This window comes from Drosophila subobscura, chromosome U, assembly GCF_008121235.1.
Source record: "Drosophila subobscura isolate 14011-0131.10 chromosome U, UCBerk_Dsub_1.0, whole genome shotgun sequence".
NCBI classification, from domain to species: Eukaryota; Metazoa; Arthropoda; class Insecta; order Diptera; family Drosophilidae; genus Drosophila; species Drosophila subobscura.
The window spans coordinates 8,240,205-8,259,569 of NC_048534.1; the positions used below are offsets into that span (position 1 = coordinate 8,240,205).

Sequence of the window (19,365 nt, forward strand, 5' to 3'; positions counted from 1 at the left end):
CTTCGTCGGATGGTCGAATGGCGCGAACCGAACCACGTCGAAATGACACGCGCAGAGACCATTCCCATTTGAAATTAAAAAATCGAAGCTCTTTCCGTTACAAAATATTTCAAGAAACTCAATTATCGTAAATGATCTTATCTTATCAGTGTATGTTTGTCATTCTGATAAAAGGAATTGAGCCACAGAGAAGTTTGTGTACTTTTTGTGCCAGTACTCACTGTACTTATTGTCAACCCGTAAGGAGCACATAAACGCCAAAATGAGCAACAGCTGATTGTATATCGATAGCTTACGTAGAAAAATGTGCAACTATTTATATATTTTTTTGTAGAATATTGTAAACGCAAGTGTTAATTGTGCATTGAGCTTTATTTTAACTAATATTTATGCGGTATACGCATTTTTTATAAGCGAGTTTATATATTTGGGAAGCGCACTAACATCCCTTATTCCTACTGATTACTCATTCGCAGCAATGTTGAGGCAGAGCAGTGTGAACCGAACATAAGATAACATTACAAACGAAGAAGAAGAGGAACTACTAAAAAAGAATCGGTCGAAAAAACGGGTTAAAATAAATACAGTAAAAGCAACAAATCCAGCAAAATGTCACGAAAAATGCCCAAGTTTTACAAGCTGGACATAAATCGCACGGAGTGGGAGATACCGGAGACATACCAGAGTCTCCAGCCTGTCGGGCAGGGCGCCTACGGACAGGTGTGCAAAGCTGTTGTCCGGGGAACCAGCACAAAGGTAGCGATAAAGAAACTGGCACGGCCCTTTCAGTCTGCGGTGCACGCAAAGCGGACGTACCGTGAGCTACGTCTACTTAAGCACATGGAGCACGAGAATGTGATCGGTCTCCTGGATGTCTTCCATCCCGGACAGCCCGCCGACTCGCTGGACCAGTTCCAACAGGTGTACATGGTGACGCATCTGATGGACGCGGACCTTAACAACATTATCCGCACGCAGAAGTTGTCCGACGATCACGTTCAGTTCCTGATATACCAGATCCTTAGAGGCTTGAAGTATATCCACAGTGCTGGGGTGATCCATCGCGATCTTAAACCTTCAAATATCGCGGTGAACGAGGATTGCGAGCTGCGCATCTTGGATTTTGGCCTGGCACGACCCGCAGAAAGCGAGATGACTGGCTATGTGGCCACGAGATGGTACCGGGCACCGGAAATCATGCTCAACTGGATGCACTACAACAAGACGGTGGACATTTGGTCTGTGGGCTGCATCATGGCCGAGCTCTTGACCGGACGCACCCTCTTTCCCGGCACCGATCACATTCATCAGCTGAACCTGATCATGGAGGTGCTTGGCACACCGGCGGAAGAGTTCATGAGCCGCATCTCATCGGAGAGTGCCAGAAACTACATACGCTCGCTGCCAGTGATGCCGCGACGGAACTTCCGAGACATCTTCCGTGGTGCCAATCCGCTGGCAATCGACCTGCTGGAGAAGATGCTCGAGCTAGATGCTGATCAGCGCATCACAGCCGAGCAGGCGCTGGCCCATCCGTATATGGAGAAGTACCATGACCCCACCGACGAGCAGACAGCGGCCTTGTACGACCAGAGCTTCGAGGAGAACGAGCTGCCCGTGGAGAAGTGGAGGGAAATGGTGTTCACCGAGGTGCAAGCCTTCAGGCCCACTCAGGCCTTCGCCGAACTCCTTCCGAAGGATCCATAAATCAAAAATCCATTGAACGAGATGCTATAATTTTAGATCAGTCGTAACACCTAGTTCAAGCGGATGCTCTCAATCGTGATTTTTGTATTCATCGAATGTAAACAGTCAAGGATATTTACCTTAGAGCGTTTAAAGTGTTGCTTCTTGAGTTTATATTTAGAATTACCGTCGAGCGTTGCGTAGAAACAAAAGAAAAACGAAACAAATCGAACAAATGAAACGAATGAATGAGAATGTATTTCGAACCTGTAGCGACTATCCTCGACTTGCACTCGATCAATAAAGAGATTGCGATTGAAACTCTAGGTACACAAAATACACAAATATTGTAAAAACATAAAAAAAGAAAGCAGAGTTAGAGTCACAGCCTTACTGTCCAGTTCAACTTTTTGGTGTTGGTTTTAACAAATAATTGTGAATAGTCTTGTAAATGTAAATGTGAGTGTGCATGCCAGAAAATACACAATAAGATGTATGTAAATGGATGCATGGTACATCTTAGTCCCTAAGCGAGCGCATCTCGCGGCCAGTAACTTTAAAAAGATCACTATTGTCTACGTTGAATCCAAAATAAACGTGCTATGTATTTTACATTAGAAGATCTTCCAGATAGCTTTCGAATTCTTGCTCCCTGGAGGGTTCCACGAGGACATCGGGCTGTTTCAGCCAGATTTCGTCTTCCGCGGTGGTGTTGTCTTCCTCGCCTTGAATCTTCGTTCTTTCTTGTTCGGCTTCTGGCACCTTAGGTTCTTCCTCTTCATTATCTTCCTTCTCCGGGTCATCCTCGGCCGTATCATCCAATTTACGCCGCTTGTTTCTTCTCACAGCTCTGCGCTCATCTTTCTCCCTACGTTTCTGCTTTTTGTGCTCGTTCTTCTTGGTGCGGTAGTTGAGTTGCTCCGTGTGCGTGGGACAAAGTCGCACCTATAGGAGTGCATAAATTATATACTTCCAGAGATATCTCACATATTAGATCCTACCTTAACGAGCGCATTCATTGGCACGCCATGCTCCATGTACTTGAAGTTAACCTCCCAGCTGCGCAGATCTGTCCGCTCCACACAGTGGCGACTCCCGCATTGAAATTGACCTGTTCCGGCCACAACTTCTTGCTCGGTCCGCCAGCGGAGGGCTATCTTGTTATCCTTGTAGCGACTCAGGTCCGCAATGCAGTATTCCTTGAAGAGTTTCTTGTAGTAGCGCAGCGCCAGGCGCTGCTCCCAGCTCAGCGATCCACAGTCAACTTCATCGTCCTCCCACAGAAAGCGGTGGTTCTCCCGGATGACATCGATGTCGCGCTTGTGCTTACGCGACTCGCTCTCGGCGGCGGTGTTGAGGACATAGTGGTTTAAAATGTAGTTGTGGCGTTCTTTGTCAGTTAATTTATTTAAATTTATGGGAAATAGCTGTGAGCTCATTGTTGTTTTTCATTTACTGACTGACCGCGATGACCGACCCTATCGATGAATCGATAACGATAGGTTTAAAGTAGAGTTGTCAAATATTTTACAAATATCATATCAATGATATTTTTTTTTATTTTAAATTAATATTTTGATATATATTTGCTTGTATGTATTTGCTGAAATTCGATTCCGCGATGCAGAAATACATAGTTGCCATATAGAAATCAGACCCTTGCATATGTTTATAGCATCTTTTATTCTTATTATTTTTGACAACCCTAGTTTAAAGTTGACGCCCATGTGAAAACACTGAAAACATTTATAAACTGGGGGAAAGTAAAACAACAATGGCTTGCAGTTGCAGCCCCTTGTTCTTTGTGTTTCTGCGCAAAAACTTTCTATATTTGCGATTCAATTTGGTGCCTTTATTGTCCATCTTCATAGGGTCAGCGGCGGTGCTCTGTGGTTACTTACACTGGTCGGTAAAGCCAATGAGACACAATTTGGAAGACTTCGAGCCAAAAGACTATGTGAGTAATAGATAAGAAATAACATATGTACATACATACATACATACATATGGGCTCGCAGGGAGTGGGCCTCTGTTATCTGGTCGTGTGACTGTATTGTGTGTATTGTTTATTGTGTGACTTTTTGTCTGGACGTTGATATGCAATGACTGCACCATCAAGTGGCCCATGCGACACCAAGCCAAAGCCTGTTACGCGCGGAACCCAGCAGAACGCAGCCCTCCTCCCGCCACTAACCAAATAGTATAATTGTATAATAATAGTATAATTATACTATTTGGTTAGTGCTCCCGCCCAACCGACCGAGGGGCGCTGCCGCATGACGCGCGGCGCGATTAACCGAACCGGTCGCGAGCATGCAGGAAAGATAGATGTTAGGCTAATATTCGAGGAAAATTAGAACTAAACACAACTAAACTAGAGCAACTATAGCTAAGCAAGCAAAATTATCAAAGTCAAAAATTAAATTAACTACGGGAGAGGTAGGCTAGTATAAGAGATTTAAGAAGAGGAAGGGAGTGAGTCGAGGATATAATGTGATAGAGAGAATTATGACTGTAATCGCTATATTTATTTTTTTTAGGTTACTCTTAAACAACTGTACTTCCCCGCAAACGACTTTGACTTTGTGTATTTTGCACCCAGCAGTAATAATGTCGATGATATTATGGACATGGTGCGGCAGGAGCTGGAAATTCCCGCAGAGCGTACGTTTTCTGACATTCCCCGTGATCAACACCCGAAGTTATTCAACTTTTCCCTGCAGGTTTTCGCATCTACAACAGCAGCTACGATATGCAGCTGGACATGGAGCAGAACTGCTTGGGCAACTGCTTTGCCATCAACTTTATTCAACTGCCCAACCGTGGCTCTGGTGGCACATTCAAATATAGTCTGAGCTCCAATGAAGTGCGCATTTCGCCCAAGAAACGATACGTAAACGACGAAGAGGTCAATCATCAAATAGGTGCGTTCGTTGTTCTTCTTTCTTTAGATGATTAAACGAACTCTCCCTTTGTCCACTTTCAGATGATGACGACTACATACGGGCAGGATTTCTGACGCTGCAGCACATACTGGATCGCCAGTATATGAAGTATCAGGAGCTGGACCCCAATTATGAGCTCCTGCTTAGTTCCATGCCCAACCTGGAGGTTAGCAGCATGGATAGCCATCGTCTGACATACTTTGGCTCACTGTGTGCTATTCTCTTCAATGTCGTTCTGCTGAGCACCTTTGTTGTCGCCTTTGTGGAGGAGAAACAGAACGGGCTCAAGGAGTTTCTGAATCTGGTCACTCCCATGAGTTTCCTGAACGGCCTCACCTTCTTTCTCATTCGCTTTGTCTGCTATGCAGCGCTGTTGCTATTTGTTCTCACCGCCGCCTACTTCTACAAAGCCCTGGGCCTGATTGGCTTCGTTTACATCGCTGTCTTGTATCTGCTCTATGTATTGGCCACCATGTCATATGCGTACTTAATCTCTGTTTGCTTTCACTCAGGTAAGAATTGTCCACAGATTAATCTTCATCCTTCTGCTTATTTCTTTTCCTTTTGCAGTTTTCTATGCAAAAATTGGCGGCCTGGTCATGCTGATCATTCCCTTTGTGTTCAGCTTTGTTCGCAGTTGGGTCACCTCTTTTGCCTTTTTCCTGTTCAGCACCAATGTCTTCCTCGAGGGCTTGGATGTGTTCCAGACATTCTCCAACAAACGTGAGCATCTCCACCAGCAGTAACTTGGCCTTGCCTTACCCTACGCTCTTTTGTTTCCTTCTTAGATCGCCACTTTGGGGGAGCGGACCTCTTCAGGGAGATCAAAGACGGCTCCAGTCGTATGTTCTGGATCTACTGTACACTCATTGCTCAATCGCTACTCTACGCTCTGCTCTACAACTACATGGCCTGTGTTTTTCCCGGTCCTGGTGGACTCAAGCGACCTTTTCTGTTCTTCCTGGATGTGAGTGTAGCCACTGGCATGGCTTATCCCTCAAAATACTAACAGCTTTCCCTCACCTCCAGCCCAATACGTACAAGAAGCGACAACGCAACGAGTACACAACTGCACCGCGCGGCACCCATGCCATCATCATCTCGGAACTGTGCAAGAAGTTCCAGACAAGTCAACGCGAAACGCTTATTTCGGACAATCTAAACATGACGATCAACAACAAGGAGATTACGGTTCTACTCGGCCACAATGGAGCCGGCAAGACGACGATGATGAACATGATTATGGGTCTGATTCCGAAGGATTCCGGCAAGATTGTTGTATGCAGCGAGCGCGATGTGGCCTCGTATCGCCATCTGATTGGCTTCTGTCCGCAGCACAGTGTTTTCATGAGCTACATGACGTGCTATCAGCATTTGGAGTTCTTTGCCCAGCTGCGCGGCTCACGCCGCTCGGAAGCGCGTCTTTGGGCCGATAACAAGCTCAAGAAACTGGGCCTCAAAGACAAGCGCGACGAGTACGGGCAGAACTTGTCGGGTGGAATGAAGCGGCGTTTGTCGCTGGGCATTGCCATTGCCGGAAACACAAAGTAAATCTCATCGAATTCTAGCTAAAAGCGAGCTAAAAGTGTTATTTTATGTTGCTCAGAATTGTGATACTGGACGAACCCTCTTCTGGACTGGACATCGAGTCGCGCCGTGAGCTGTGGGACATTCTGTTGAATCTGCGCAAGGAGAAGGCCATTCTGGTTACCACCCACTACATGGAGGAAGCCGAGGTGCTGGGAGACACCATCTGCATCTTGGCCAATGGAAAACTGCAGAGCACGGGCTCACCCCTAGAACTGAAGCGTAGATCGGGCATCGGTTATCGCCTAAAGCTGGAAGTCACCGATTTCACATTCCGCGAGCATGAAATAATGAAAATTATACAAGATTACGTGCCAACTGCCCGCGTGCTGGTAAGACTTTGCACACAATTCAGTTTGAGCATTAATCTGATCTTCATTTATATTAGAATGTGGTGAAACCCACTGTCGATATTTGCCTGCCTTATGCGCACAAGGCGCGCTTCTCGGAAATGTTGCTCAAGCTGGAGTCGAAGACAGGTGAGCTGGAAATAAATACCATTTCCATGACGGATACTACACTGGAAGATGTTTTTCTAAGGTAAGCGTAGAGTTTGACTACCGCTTGACATGAAATCCATTAACCTTTGTCCGTGCAGATGTGCCGGCGAGCAGGATCAGGTGGACACTCCAGACGGCTCACGCAACGATGCGCCTCTACTGACCGCGCCCTACAAGCGGCTGCCCAGCCAGCATACGCCGCCCAGCATGTGGCAGCTGTGGCTGGCGGTCTTCTACAAGAAGTGGACATTCCTCACCAACAAGTGGCAATATGCTGTCATAATGGTAGACAGCTGCAAGCTTGATTATTAACCATGTAACTCTACTTATCTTTATGTTATCTTTGCCAGCTGACCATTCCCTTTGTGTGCGTCTTTGGTGCAATTCTCGTGATGCATGCCATGTCTGTGGTTAAGAATGAGGCGGCGCTGCCGCTCAAGCTCAGCCAGATGGGCTCTGGTGTCGTTTATATATACAATCCGACGGGCCATCATCCTCAGGTTGAGCAGCAGCTGCGGCAGCAAATCGAGCTGAGTGGACTCACAGCCAAAACGATGCAGCTACGCGGAAGCAGTGTGAAAAATGGTGAGTTCCCTTCCGTTCCAAGCACCAAACGAATGTCTTACATTAATTCTTTTATTCCGATTACATTTTGTATTATTTTTCAGAGCTTCTCGAATTGCAACGCGACAACTTGGCGGAATTCCTTGAACAGGTGGTGGGCGCCATTGACATGTATGGCGGTGGCCGTGGCACTGGGGGAACTCCACTGATAGAAATCTTCTACGCGGGCAACCGCTGCCACAGCTCAGTGGAGTTGATCAACTTTCTGGACTCCAGCATGCTGAAGTTGGTCAGCCCAGAGTCGGACATTGAGACGACATATGTGCCCATTCGACGCTTCATCAGTGACATCAGTCCAACGCGATTGGAGTACTATGCGGTGATCGTGTCTGTGGGCTTGTTCTTCAGCATGTTCTACTTCATTTCGCTGCCCTTCCGAGAGCACGACAATGGCTTCCGACAGCTGCAGACCATGTCGCGCTACACCTTCTGGCTGTCCACATTTGCGTTTGACGTTCTGCTGCTGGCGCTCCTCTGTGTGGCGCTGTTTGTGCTCCAGAACTGGCTGATGCCGTCGGAGCTCTACTCTACCTCCGAGTTGAGAATCATCGTGATGAGCATATTCTTCTACGGCTGTAGCTACCTGCCCATTCTGTACTCGCTGGCCAACAACTTCAAGTCCATATCGACGATATCCACCTACCTGCTGCTCATGCTGATTGTGTCCGGTAATATTATCCCTACTTATGCCTTGCCACTCATCTGATTACTATTTGTGTGCCCTTGCAGCGATTGCTCCTCTGATCACCTCCAGCAATGCGCAGTCCATGAAACTGCACGCGACCAAGATAGCCTTTCTCTGCTTCCTGCCCGACTTCAATCTGAACCACCAGCTGCGCATCATCAATGAGAATTTCATTGCCAACCGACGCTCTGTACCCAATCCCCATCTGCTGTCAACGGATACTTTCTTTGTCTATGCCGTGGCCGTCTGCGTGCTGGTCTTTTCGTTCTTCACGATCGTTTTGGAGCACAAGTACCTGCGCCAAAGAATTGGCTATGCCATTTGGATGAACAGGTGCCTGGTCACACTGAAGAAGAGCAGCTCAACGGGCACGAGTCCAAGCACCCAACTAACGGTGTTTGACGACTGCGCCAAGGAGGAGCGGCGAGTGGAGGAGCTGATGGCACATCCGTCGCAGGAGTTTCCCCTGATCGTGAGCAAAGTGCGTAAGCGGTACAACAAGAAAGTGGTCGTTGATGGAATCAGCTTTGCCGCCTCTCGGGGCGAGTGCGTTGGCCTCTTGGGCGTGAATGGTGCCGGCAAGACGAGCACATTCCAAATGATTGCCGCCAACCTTGCTCTGGACGGCGGTAGCATACGAATCGATGGCATCGATATTCGAAAAGACGAAGTGGGCTATCGCCATCGCTTCGGCTACTGCCCCCAGTACGATGCCCTGAATAAGTTCATGACCGCCGAACAATGCCTCCACTACATGGCAATGCTGCGGGGTCTGAGCAGCACCAGCGAGGGACCGAGTAGTGTGAAGGAAAACGTGAAATACTGGCTCGAAAAGATGCACCTGACTAAGTACCAGCAGGTGCAGGTGCGGCATTATTCGGGTGGAACAAAGCGCAAACTGCTGGCTGCCATGGCCATGATCGGGTCCCCGACACTGGTGCTCCTGGACGAGCCCACGACTGGGGTGGATCCCATTTCCAGACGCTTTCTGTGGCAGTGCATCAAGGAGTTTCAGGGCCAGGAGCGCACAGTGGTGCTCACTTCACACAGGTGGGGGCAACGCTTGAGCATTTCAGCATTTCCAATTAAATATAATCTTTGCTTTCACAGCATGGACGAGTGCGAAGAGCTGTGCAATCGTCTGGCCATTATGGCCAATGGGAAATTCAAATGCCTGAACAACATCTGCGCCTTGAAGAGACTGAGCGGCTTTACTATAAAACTTAAAATGAGACAAGATACGGAAACGGAGGAGAACGTGGACACAATCACAAACACACTGAAGGCGCAGTTCGAGGGTCTGGAGTTGCGGGAGAATCATGCCGGTACCCTTACCTACTTTGTTAGCACCCAGGAGAACTTGGTCTATTGGTCGAAGGTGTTTAGGATAACCGAGGACCATCTGACCGATCGATTGGGCCACCTCGTAGCGGACTACTCGCTGAATGAGTGCACACTGGAGGATATTTTTCTCAAATTCGACAAACAATCAAAGACCCCACCCTCGTCACAATCATCGTCGCACAGCTCACCCATTCTACACAACCCGGACGCGTCCCACTTTGTGTGATGCGGCACACACTGACACTGAGCACAAGACTGCCGTCGGGTAAAGCTTCGCTTACTTTTCCCTGACATCATGATTCATTTGATAAGCCCAGGGCTCGGCACGGCCCTATTTATTGGGTTTCGTACCAATACCAATATAGTGAAATGTTCCGTTTTGCGTGCGTCTTCACACACAAACGGAAAACGGCTCGTTAATTGTGTGGGTGACGAGCCCTGGTTTAGCCAGAAAGAGACCAAAAATGGTATAAATTAGTTTGAATACCCGTGATACCCGTTTCACAGCGGATTCAAATGAAGTTCCAAAGGTCAAGGATGCTTTGTATTCACCTCTTTTCTGTTCTGTCTCTTCGGGAGACATCATCCTTCATTTACCATCCGGTACTTAGTGATACATTCGATCGATGGATCTAAGACTGTGCATGTCACCGAGTACCGGGTATAAAAACCCCACCTCTTGCTGCTCTGTCGCAAATTGGTTTTCTTCATTCATACGTTATCGACGTACACCTGTAGATATTTCGCATATAAATCTCACACGATTTTTCATGATTTTTATTATCATAATGTGTCTTGAGCGGCTCTATTGAATCTCACCAAAAGAGGCTAATCCTTTAGGCGGCAGTTATTGGGCTCAGCGGCTGTCGTATCTGTCGGATTTTTCTACTTAACTTGTGTATAATCATAATTTGAAGACTTACACACACACATATATCAAAGATATCAACTTTAACCGACTAAAATAAAGCACATCTATTTACACAGATATTTTTGAGAATATTTTGGAGACAATATGGATTAAAATATCGTCTACAACGCTGAACTTCGAAATGTTTAACAGTTCTAAGAGTTATATTTATTATTTTAGTTTAGTTAATGAAAATGTATAGCTTTAAGGGTTTACTTATATTTATGCATAATCAAATTTTGAATTTAATTTATTTACTTATTTTAATTTACTTCATGTATTCCTTATAACGATTGGATTTCCTTGACCATTGATGTTAAGTTGGCGTAAGTTGGTTACACATTGTTTGTAATGCCAAGAAAAATATATATTTATGAATTTAAAATGATGTATTATTATTGTTATTTATTTTTTATTTACCCCTTTGTATGATCCTTTCTTTGTAAACATAAGTAAACTAATTAAAGGGAATATCAAAATCGAGCAACAATATGTTTTGCATTCGGTATACTTACGGTATCATTTCGGTATATTTTTGAGGGTCATGTTTATTGTATCGATAACTCCGCGGTCCACTGGTGGGTCCACGGCCATGGCCCGCAGCAAAGTTTGGAAATATTACGATAAAATAGACAACAGCACAGCGCAATGTCAGCTCTGCGAAAAGATTATCAAAACTTCCGGCAACACGTCCAACTTGATGAAGCACATGAAGACCCACAAGCAAATGTAAGTACTTCCTGCCGTATGATAGCGAATCCTCTCCAGAGGGTGCTGATGAACCAAATAACTTAATAAATTGCAGAGATCTCGACAATAATGAAGCTGTGGTGATGCGTGGCATCTTCAAGCGGGAGGCTCATGTGTTGAAGAGGAAAATCAAACAGTCGCCAACCTACGAGGGCCTCCCGTCCTTGTTCGAGGGGCAATATAACAGCAGCAGCGAGCTGACAATGAAAAGCAAAGCGGAGCCTGAACATTTCATAGAGCTGGATGATGATGTCTCTTGTCAGGCAGTTGAACAGGCTGCCCTCTGGACGACTGGCGTTACGGAGTCAAGGGCAGACACAGTCACTGCCGAGGACATTATAGAATTTGAGCCCAAGGAGGCAAACGATGTCAGTACCGCCCCATTGGAAATGGAGGATCTACCACTGGACGAAAACGTAGAGGAAGGAATTTGCAGCAACTTACACAGCAATCTGGAAGCTAAAGTACCTGTCCAGCGATCGTTTCTTCAGGACATGGCCTTCTTTGTCTGCCGGGACAGGCATCCACTGCAGACAATTCAAGGCGAGGGATTCAAGCACTTGGTGAGTGCGTTGTGCCCTGGCTCCAAGCCACCAAGCGTGGATGAGCTGGAAACGTACATTTGCAACCAGCGACAACTGCAAGCAACGAAGCTGCGCCAACAATTAGCAAGTCTTTCCACACTTTCCCTAAGTGTTGACCTTCACAATCGACCAGAGAAGCGAAGCTACCTGGTGCTGGCGGTACACTTCTACGAGGGACTGGAAAAGGTCTCCAGGACGTTGTCTGTACAAGGCTTGCCCGAGCATTACACTGACAGCCAGATTGTGGAGCGCATGGAGCGGGTGTGTCGACGCTTCGGCATAAACAAGGCAAAGATCACCTGCGTGGTGACAGGTGGTTGTCGTCTACTTGAGGATGCTGTCACGTCCCTGCTGGGGGATCATAGACATATACCCTGTTTTGGCTATCTGCTAAATACCATACTAGAAGCCACAATGCTCCGCAAGGAGATTCTTCACTACAGCGAGAAGGTTCGCCCCTACGTTGCCTGCTACCTCGACAGTGGAGTCCCGATCTCGCAAAGAAAGCTTCACCTGGATGTGCATCAACGCCCCCTGAGCACCTTTGATATGCTGGAGGGATACGTCAAGTACGTCCCGCAGCTGTCCAAATGCGTGCCACTCGAGATTAGCCCGCCGCTGTCAGAGGAAGAGTTGGATCAGTGTCGTGAGCTGCTCGGAGTCTTGAAGCCGCTGGTCAGCTCAATGAGGGAGCTCAGTCGAGCAGGAGAGACATCATTTCCCGTGGCTAGCAAGGCCTTGCCCATAGCATACACCCTCATCAACGAATTGAAGAAGAACCGAAGCCCAGAGAATCCGTTGACCTACGATCTGCGCATGTTTCTGGTCTGTCAGCTGGAGGATTGCTTTTATAGCATAGAGAATAATGTTCAACTAGCTATGGCCACCCTGCTGGATCCCCGCTTTCGCACCATGCCTTTTTCCAGAGTATTGGCGTCCCAGTACAAGAAGGATCTGCATGAGATTTTTCAGACATACGTAAAGCCTCGCGAGGCAGCCACTGTTGTAGAGGATGCTGCCGAAAACTATGACATCTGGGCAGCGTTCAAGGCTCTGTCGCAGGAGAAGGAGCAGCACAGGCAGAGCACAGAGCCCAATGACCGGGAGGATGAGATCAGCAGCTATTTTGATGGAAGAATTAGTAACCTGCAGGAGGAGCCAATGAAGCTGTGGGAAAATCTCATGCATTTGTATCCCTTTCTGCATGGTCTGGCCAAAAAGTATCTGCACATTCCGGCCACCGCTGTACCGCCGGCGAGTCTGTTTATGGACACAGGGGCGGACGCGAAACTGACTGATTCTAGCATGGAGAGCACGCTCTTTCTGGCAGATATCCCATTGGATGAGTGGCAATTATAGTACAATTTGTATATTATAGCAAAATATTTATTTTTTACTAACGTTATTGAGATAGTAATACATTTTGATTTTGATCAATTAATACTGTAAATACTTTAGTACATTAAATACCTCAAGTACTTTAAATACTAAAGAAATACTTTACAATTTGACAGAAAATTTGGCACCTTTTTATGAATATACCTTGGTATGAGAATGTAAAATATGAAAAACAAATGTAATTTAGAGCCATGTTCAGGTTACATCGAATGCTAATTAGTAATGAGCATAAAATTCCTAATCGTTTGCCAGCCAAATCTCAATTTATTGAAAAATTTAAAAAAAAACTTGTCACACGTACACATTTCCTCGACAGGTGTCTCTGTTGCTAATTACATAAATCCGTAGTTAATATGTAGCAAATGTGTTGTTATCGTGTAGCTAAACTGCTGGCAAAAAAAATATTGATGACGTTTTTTTCGCATCATTTTTAATGTGGAATTAAAAGTGAAACATTTCAATATGCACCTGCATAAAACACACAAATAACACGCCGCGTGCCGAGAGTTGACATCGGAGCCATCGAGGAACACCACACAGCCGACGCAGAGCAGCCAGCAGCGAAAGTTGCTGTCGTTTCCGCAATCTGCTGAACAACACAACGCACAGGGCGAGGGCGAGAGAAGCAGCAGCAGCAAGAAAGAGGGCCACTTGGAGAACTCGGGATAACAAAATAAAGGTCGACCTTGGGAGTTGCATATGCACAATATGCAAAGTAACTCCACGAAAACCAAGGAAATGTTTATTGTGCGTGCTCTAGAGAAAATCCTTGCCGACAAGGACATACGGCGCTCCCACCACTCGCAGCTGAAAAAGTCCTGCGACTCGGCACTCGAGCAGATCAAGGCGGAGCTGATCAGCGCCGGCCAGATTGCCGAGGGCAATGAGCTGCCCTGCGCGGCCCTGCCGCTGCCAAAGAACGATGCGGCCAGCATCATCAATGCCGAGACCTACTTCCTGCCCTTCGAGCTGGCCTGCAAGAGTCGCTCGCCGCGGATTGTGGTCACAGCCCTGGACTGCCTGCAAAAGCTGATTGCCTACGGACATCTGACGGGCTCCATCCAGGACTCGGCCAATCCCGGCCATCTGCTAATCGATCGCATTGTCATCACCATATACGGCTGCTTTAGCGGTCCCCAGACGGACGAGGGCGTTCAGCTGCAGATCATCAAGGCTTTGCTCACTGTGGTCACCTCCCAACATGTCGAGATCCACGAGTTTACGCTCCTCCAGGCTGTGCGCACCTGCTACGACATTTACCTGTCCAGCAAGAACCTAGTCAATCAGACGACAGCGCGGGCAACACTCACCCAAATGCTGAATGTCATATTTGCCCGCATGGAGAATCAGGTGTACGAGGTGCCTCCACCCCCGCCCACAAACGGCAGCATCCACTCGGCAGTCTCCGAAGACTGCAATGGGGAGGACACGCTGGCGGATAGTGACGAAGTCATAGCCTCGGAGCTGCTGGCTGAGATCATAACAGGTGAGGAGGGAGGACATCAATGCATCTTTCGACCACATTCAGCTGATGCCTGCTCGTGGTGAAATTACTAACACAGGGCGCTCTCTAACGGGCACCACTACCCTTTCTAGCGCTTGTCTTTTTTATCGTGGTGAATAAGTTACAACTTCACCTTGCTTGTAATTTCACCATGTGCCTGCTGATCAATTGTTGGGTTATTGAATAGCAATTAATGTGCATTTATTTTGCAGCCGCCTTCAATGAGGCCTTCAAAGATCAGGAAACCACCGAAGTGGAGGCTGTGCTTGTGAACGGCAACGACTCATCGTCACATTCGGATCCCGACAGCGTTGAGCTGCACAACGAGAACGATGCCGTGGTCACGGCCAAGTTCACACACATTCTGCAGAAGGATGCATTTCTGGTGTTTCGATCGCTGTGCAAGCTCTCGATGAAGCCCCTGCCGGAGGGGCATCCGGATCCCAAGTCGCACGAGCTGCGCTCCAAGGTGCTGTCGCTGCATTTGCTGCTGCTGATACTGCAGAATGCGGGGCCAGTCTTCCGCTCCAATGAGATGTTCATCATGGCCATCAAGCAGTATCTGTGCGTGGCCCTGTCCAACAATGGCGTCAGTCTGGTGCCGGAGGTCTTTGAGCTGTCGCTGTCGATCTTCGTGGCTTTGCTGTCCAACTTTAAAGTACACTTGAAGCGTCAGATCGAGGTCTTCTTCAAGGAGATTTTCCTCAACATTCTGGAGGCGAACTCGAGCAGCTTCGAGCACAAGTGGATGGTCATCCAAGCCCTGACGCGCATCTGTGCCGACGCTCAGTCTGTGGTGGATATTTACGTGAACTACGACTGTGATTTCTCGGCGGCGAATCTGTTTGAGCGGCTGGTCAACGACCTGTCCAAGATAGCGCAGGGTCGGCAGGCCCTCGAGCTGGGCGCCAATCCCATGCAGGAGAAGTCCATGCGCATCCGTGGCCTCGAGTGCCTCGTCTCCATCCTCAAGTGCATGGTGGAATGGAGCAAGGATTTGTATGTGAACCCAAATATGCCCGTGCCAGCGCTGCAGGTGCAGTCGCCCACGACGACAGAGGACCATTCGGCGGACACCACCATACAGACGGCGTACAGTGGCTCCAGCCACAGCCTCAACTCCAACCAGGAGCAGCTGCAGGATCTGCCCGAAGCGCTGGAGGAGCGCAAGATGCGCAAGGAGGTGATGGAAACGGGCATTGAGCTCTTCAACCGAAAGCCACAGAAGGGTGTGCAGTTCCTGCAGGAGAAGCAGCTGCTGGGAGCCACCTGCACGGACATTGCCCGCTGGCTGCACGACGACGAGCGCCTGGACAAGACCGTCATTGGTAACTATCTGGGCGAGAACGATGATCATTCGAAGGAGGTGATGTGCGCCTACATCGATGCCTTCAACTTTCGCCAGATGGAGGTGGTGGCCGCCCTCAGGATACTCCTCGAAGAGTTTCGGCTGCCGGGAGAGGCGCAAAAGATTGATCGTCTGATGGAGAAGTTTGCCAGCAGATATTGCGAGTGCAATCCGCAGAACCAGCTATTCCAGAGTGCCGACACGGTGTACGTGTTGGCCTTCAGCATTATCATGCTAACGACGGACCTGCACTCGCCGCAGGTCAAGCACAAGATGACCAAGGAGCAGTACATCAAAATGAATCGTGGCATCAGCGACAGCAAGGCGGACCTGCCCGAGGAGTACCTGTCGTCCATCTACGATGAGATTGCCGAGCACGAGATCAAGATGAAGAACAACACGGGCATGCTGCAGCCCAAGCCCAGCGGCAAGCAGCCCTTCATCACCGAGAAGCGCCGCAAGCTGCTCTGGAACATGGAAATGGAGGTCATCTCGCTGACAGCCACCAACCTCATGCAGTCCGTTTCGCACGTCAAGTCGCCCTTCACATCGGCCAAGCACCTGGAGCACGTGCGTCCCATGTTCAAGATGGCCTGGACCCCATTCCTGGCCGCTTTCTCCGTGGGTCTGCAGGACTGCGATGACCCGGAAATAGCCACACTCTGCCTGGACGGCATCAGGTGTGCCATCCGCATAGCCTGCATCTTTCACATGTCGCTGGAGCGTGATGCCTACGTGCAGGCTCTGGCAAGGTTCACGCTGCTGAACGCCAACTCGCCCATCAACGAGATGAAGGCCAAGAACATAGACACCATCAAGACGCTCATTATGGTGGCCCACACAGACGGCAACTATCTCGGCAGCAGCTGGCTGGACATTGTCAAGTGCATCAGCCAGCTGGAGCTGGCCCAGCTCATTGGCACGGGCGTGCGCCCGCAGTTCCTGTCCGGTGCCCAGACCACGCTCAAGGACTCGCTGAACCCCAGCGTAAAGGAGCACATTGGGGAGACGAGCAGCCAGAGCGTTGTGGTGGCTGTCGATCGCATTTTCACGGGCTCCATGCGGCTGGATGGCGATGCCATTGTTGACTTTGTGAAGGCCCTGTGCCAGGTGTCGTTGGATGAGCTGCAGCAGCAGCAGCCACGCATGTTCTCGCTTCAGAAGATCGTGGAGATTAGCTACTACAACATGGAGCGCATCCGTCTGCAGTGGTCGCGCATCTGGCAGGTGCTGGGCGAGCATTTTAATGCCGTTGGCTGCAACAGCAACGAGGAGATTGCCTTCTTTGCCCTCGACTCGCTGCGCCAGCTGTCGATGAAGTTCATGGAGAAGGGAGAGTTTAGCAACTTTCGCTTCCAGAAGGATTTCTTGCGCCCCTTCGAGCACATCATGAAGAAGAACGCCTCGCCCGCCATCCGTGACATGGTGGTGCGTTGCATAGCCCAAATGGTCAACTCACAGGCCCACAACATTCGCTCCGGCTGGAAGAACATCTTCAGCATCTTCCACCTGGCGGCCGGCGACCATGAGGAGCCCATTGTGGAGCTTGCCTTCCAGACCACGGGCAAGATCATCGGCGATCTGTACCACCGCCAGTTTGCCGTCATGGTGGACTCGTTCCAGGACGCCGTCAAGTGTCTGTCGGAGTTTGCAACCGCCCGTTTTCCGGACACCAGCATGGAGGCCATTCGCCTGGTGCGCACCTGCGCCCAATGCGTGCACGAGGCGCCACAGCTGTTTGCTGAGCACGCGGGCATGGAGAACGACGCTTCGGTGGCGGAGGAAGATCGTGTGTGGGTGCGTGGCTGGTTCCCCATGCTCTTCTCGCTGTCCTGCGTGGTGAATCGCTGCAAGTTGGACGTGCGCACGCGCGCCCTCACTGTGCTCTTTGAGATCGTAAAGACCTACGGAGACAGCTTCAAGCCGAACTGGTGGAAGGATCTGTTCAATGTGATCTTCCGCATCTTCGATAACATGAAGCTGCCGGAGCACGTGACCGAGAAGTCCGAATGGATGACAACCACCTGCAATCACGCCTTGTACGCCATCATTGACGTCTTCACGCAATACTTCGATGTGCTCGGCCACCTGCTGCTGGAGGAGCTGTTCGCCCAGCTGCACTGGTGCGTCCAGCAGAGCAACGAGCAGCTGGCCCGCTCCGGCACCAACTGTCTGGAGAATCTGGTCATCTCGAATGGGTTCAAGTTCAACGAGGTTACCTGGGATAAGACGTGTCAGTGCATTCTGGACATCTTCAATGCGACGCTGCCTCAGGATCTGCTCAGCTGGCGACCCAAGGGACATGCCAGTCACCCCACCTCGGTGCAGGAGCACAACCACTTCGAGGCTCTGCACATACGGTGCGTGGTGCAGCTGGAGCTGATTCAGACCATGGACAATATTGTCTTTTTTCCGGCCACCTCGCGGAAGGAGGATGCCGAGACGCTGGCGCAGGCAGCGGCCGATCTAACAGGCGGACGTAGCGGCTCCCAGTCGCAGCTGCTTGACTGCCAGCGGGAGGAGCAGGGCATGTATGGTTATCTCAGGACACGCCAGCTGCTCACCCTGGCCGATTGTCTGACGCAGTCGCATCGCTTTGCCAAGCGCTTCAATGCGGATCAGGAGCAGCGCAGTCTGCTGTGGCGTGCCGGCTTCAAGGGTTCGGTGAAGCCCAATCTGCTCAAGCAGGAGACCTCCTCGCTGGCCTGCGTGCTGCGCATTTTCTTCAAGATGTATGGCGACGAGAACCGACGCAGTGACTGGCCGGGCATAGAGCAGGAGCTGGTGCAGGTATGCAAGGAAGCGCTGGCCTACTACCTGAGCCTGCAAAGCGAAGCGCATCGCGATGCGTGGACATCGTTGCTGCTGCTTATTCTCACACGACTCCTCAAGATGTCCGATGCAAGGGTGAGCAGTACTTTAACCCTTTCTATACCTACAAAATCTTAAATTTTATCTCTCTTACAGTTTGCCACGCACGTGTCCAACTATTACAGCCTGCTGTGCGAGATGATGTGCTTCGACCTAAAGCCCGAGCTGAGAAGTGTCCTTAGGCGCGTGTTCATGCGCATTGGTCCAGTATTTAATATAGTGAATGTTAAATAGTCAAGGAAAAGCCTCAGTTGACTAGACTGGACTTGGCCATGTTAATAGATTGATCCCACTAATTCCCAATCATAGTTTATCCAGCACTCCTTTCGGTTCCCTCTTGGTTTTGTTGTTACATACACTACACATACGAGTATATATATATTTTTATTATATTTATAAACACATACATAGGCAAGATGTATTGTTCAATAGGCTTAAAGAGAAATGTTGTTGTTTTTACATATATACATACATATATACCATACACATACATACATTTATATATGCTATGTAAGGCTTTAATGTCTTTTCCGAGTTCCGAATTTGTACTACTTTGTTTCCACTCCTCCAATATTCCCCCCCTTCTTACCCATTACCAATTAAAGTGTAGCGTAAATAACAATTAAAGC

The 19,365-nt window shown here is 48.9% G+C and overlaps 5 protein-coding genes across 6 annotated transcripts; 4 read left to right on the plus strand and 1 right to left on the minus strand.

The window, feature by feature from the left end:
* The first annotated feature begins 379 nt into the window (after positions 1-379).
* Positions 380-2,303, plus strand: LOC117902100 (mitogen-activated protein kinase p38b). The gene has a single exon (XM_034813204.1). The coding sequence runs from the start codon at positions 610-612 to the stop codon at positions 1,705-1,707; it is 1,098 nt and encodes a 365-aa protein (XP_034669095.1). The 5' UTR covers positions 380-609; the 3' UTR covers positions 1,708-2,303.
* On the minus strand, positions 1,923-3,158 carry LOC117902103 (protein FRA10AC1). Its single transcript, XM_034813207.1, has 2 exons — positions 2,688-3,158; positions 1,923-2,631 (listed from the first exon to the last, which is right to left on the minus strand). Exons 1-2 carry the CDS (start codon positions 3,123-3,125, stop codon positions 2,296-2,298), a joined length of 774 nt encoding a protein of 257 aa, XP_034669098.1. The 5' UTR covers positions 3,126-3,158; the 3' UTR covers positions 1,923-2,295.
* A 238-nt stretch (positions 3,159-3,396) lies between these two features.
* On the plus strand, positions 3,397-10,357 carry LOC117900422 (ATP-binding cassette sub-family A member 17). The gene is made up of 14 exons (XM_034810783.1): positions 3,397-3,643; positions 4,227-4,350; positions 4,410-4,610; positions 4,673-5,143; positions 5,202-5,354; positions 5,420-5,598; positions 5,661-6,178; positions 6,238-6,550; positions 6,607-6,758; positions 6,817-7,003; positions 7,069-7,303; positions 7,387-8,010; positions 8,072-9,077; positions 9,138-10,357. The coding sequence occupies exons 1-14, from the start codon at positions 3,461-3,463 to the stop codon at positions 9,595-9,597; spliced, it is 4,806 nt and encodes a 1,601-aa protein (XP_034666674.1). The 5' UTR covers positions 3,397-3,460; the 3' UTR covers positions 9,598-10,357.
* Positions 10,358-10,854: 497 nt separating this feature from the next.
* LOC117902436 (zinc finger BED domain-containing protein 4) lies at positions 10,855-12,989 on the plus strand. Of its 2 annotated transcripts, XM_034813819.1 has the most exons (3): positions 10,855-11,010; positions 11,087-11,399; positions 11,448-12,989. In XM_034813819.1, the coding sequence occupies exons 1-3, from the start codon at positions 10,874-10,876 to the stop codon at positions 12,972-12,974; spliced, it is 1,977 nt and encodes a 658-aa protein (XP_034669710.1). In that variant the 5' UTR covers positions 10,855-10,873; the 3' UTR covers positions 12,975-12,989. The 2 variants fall into 2 exon arrangements, with proteins under 2 accessions (XP_034669710.1, XP_034669709.1); XM_034813818.1 differs by having other exon boundaries at positions 11,087-12,989.
* Positions 12,990-13,398: 409 nt separating this feature from the next.
* On the plus strand, positions 13,399-19,175 carry LOC117902435 (brefeldin A-inhibited guanine nucleotide-exchange protein 1). The gene is made up of 3 exons (XM_034813817.1): positions 13,399-14,499; positions 14,730-18,772; positions 18,833-19,175. The coding sequence occupies exons 1-3, from the start codon at positions 13,713-13,715 to the stop codon at positions 18,968-18,970; spliced, it is 4,968 nt and encodes a 1,655-aa protein (XP_034669708.1). The 5' UTR covers positions 13,399-13,712; the 3' UTR covers positions 18,971-19,175.
* The last annotated feature ends 190 nt before the right edge of the window (positions 19,176-19,365 follow it).

Bases quoted from the DNA above. Each gene is read 5' to 3' on its own strand.
- LOC117902100 (XM_034813204.1), top strand. From the start codon at position 610: ATGTCACGAAAAATGCCCAAGTTTTACAAGCTGGACATAAATCGCACG.
- LOC117902103 (XM_034813207.1), bottom strand. From the start codon at position 3,125: ATGAGCTCACAGCTATTTCCCATAAATTTAAATAAATTAACTGACAAA. The intron at 2,632-2,687 runs GTAGGATCTAAT...GCACTCCTATAG, and splicing joins CAATGAATGCGCTCGTTAAG to GTGCGACTTTGTCCCACGCA.
- LOC117900422 (XM_034810783.1), top strand. From the start codon at position 3,461: ATGGCTTGCAGTTGCAGCCCCTTGTTCTTTGTGTTTCTGCGCAAAAAC. The intron at 5,144-5,201 runs GTAAGAATTGTC...TTCCTTTTGCAG, and splicing joins CTCTGTTTGCTTTCACTCAG to TTTTCTATGCAAAAATTGGC. The intron at 9,078-9,137 runs GTGGGGGCAACG...TTGCTTTCACAG, and splicing joins GTGGTGCTCACTTCACACAG to CATGGACGAGTGCGAAGAGC.
- LOC117902436 (XM_034813818.1), top strand. From the start codon at position 10,874: ATGGCCCGCAGCAAAGTTTGGAAATATTACGATAAAATAGACAACAGC. The intron at 11,011-11,086 runs GTAAGTACTTCC...AATAAATTGCAG, and splicing joins ATGAAGACCCACAAGCAAAT to AGATCTCGACAATAATGAAG.
- LOC117902435 (XM_034813817.1), top strand. From the start codon at position 13,713: ATGCACAATATGCAAAGTAACTCCACGAAAACCAAGGAAATGTTTATT. The intron at 14,500-14,729 runs GTGAGGAGGGAG...TTTATTTTGCAG, and splicing joins GCTGGCTGAGATCATAACAG to CCGCCTTCAATGAGGCCTTC. The intron at 18,773-18,832 runs GTGAGCAGTACT...TCTCTCTTACAG, and splicing joins TCAAGATGTCCGATGCAAGG to TTTGCCACGCACGTGTCCAA.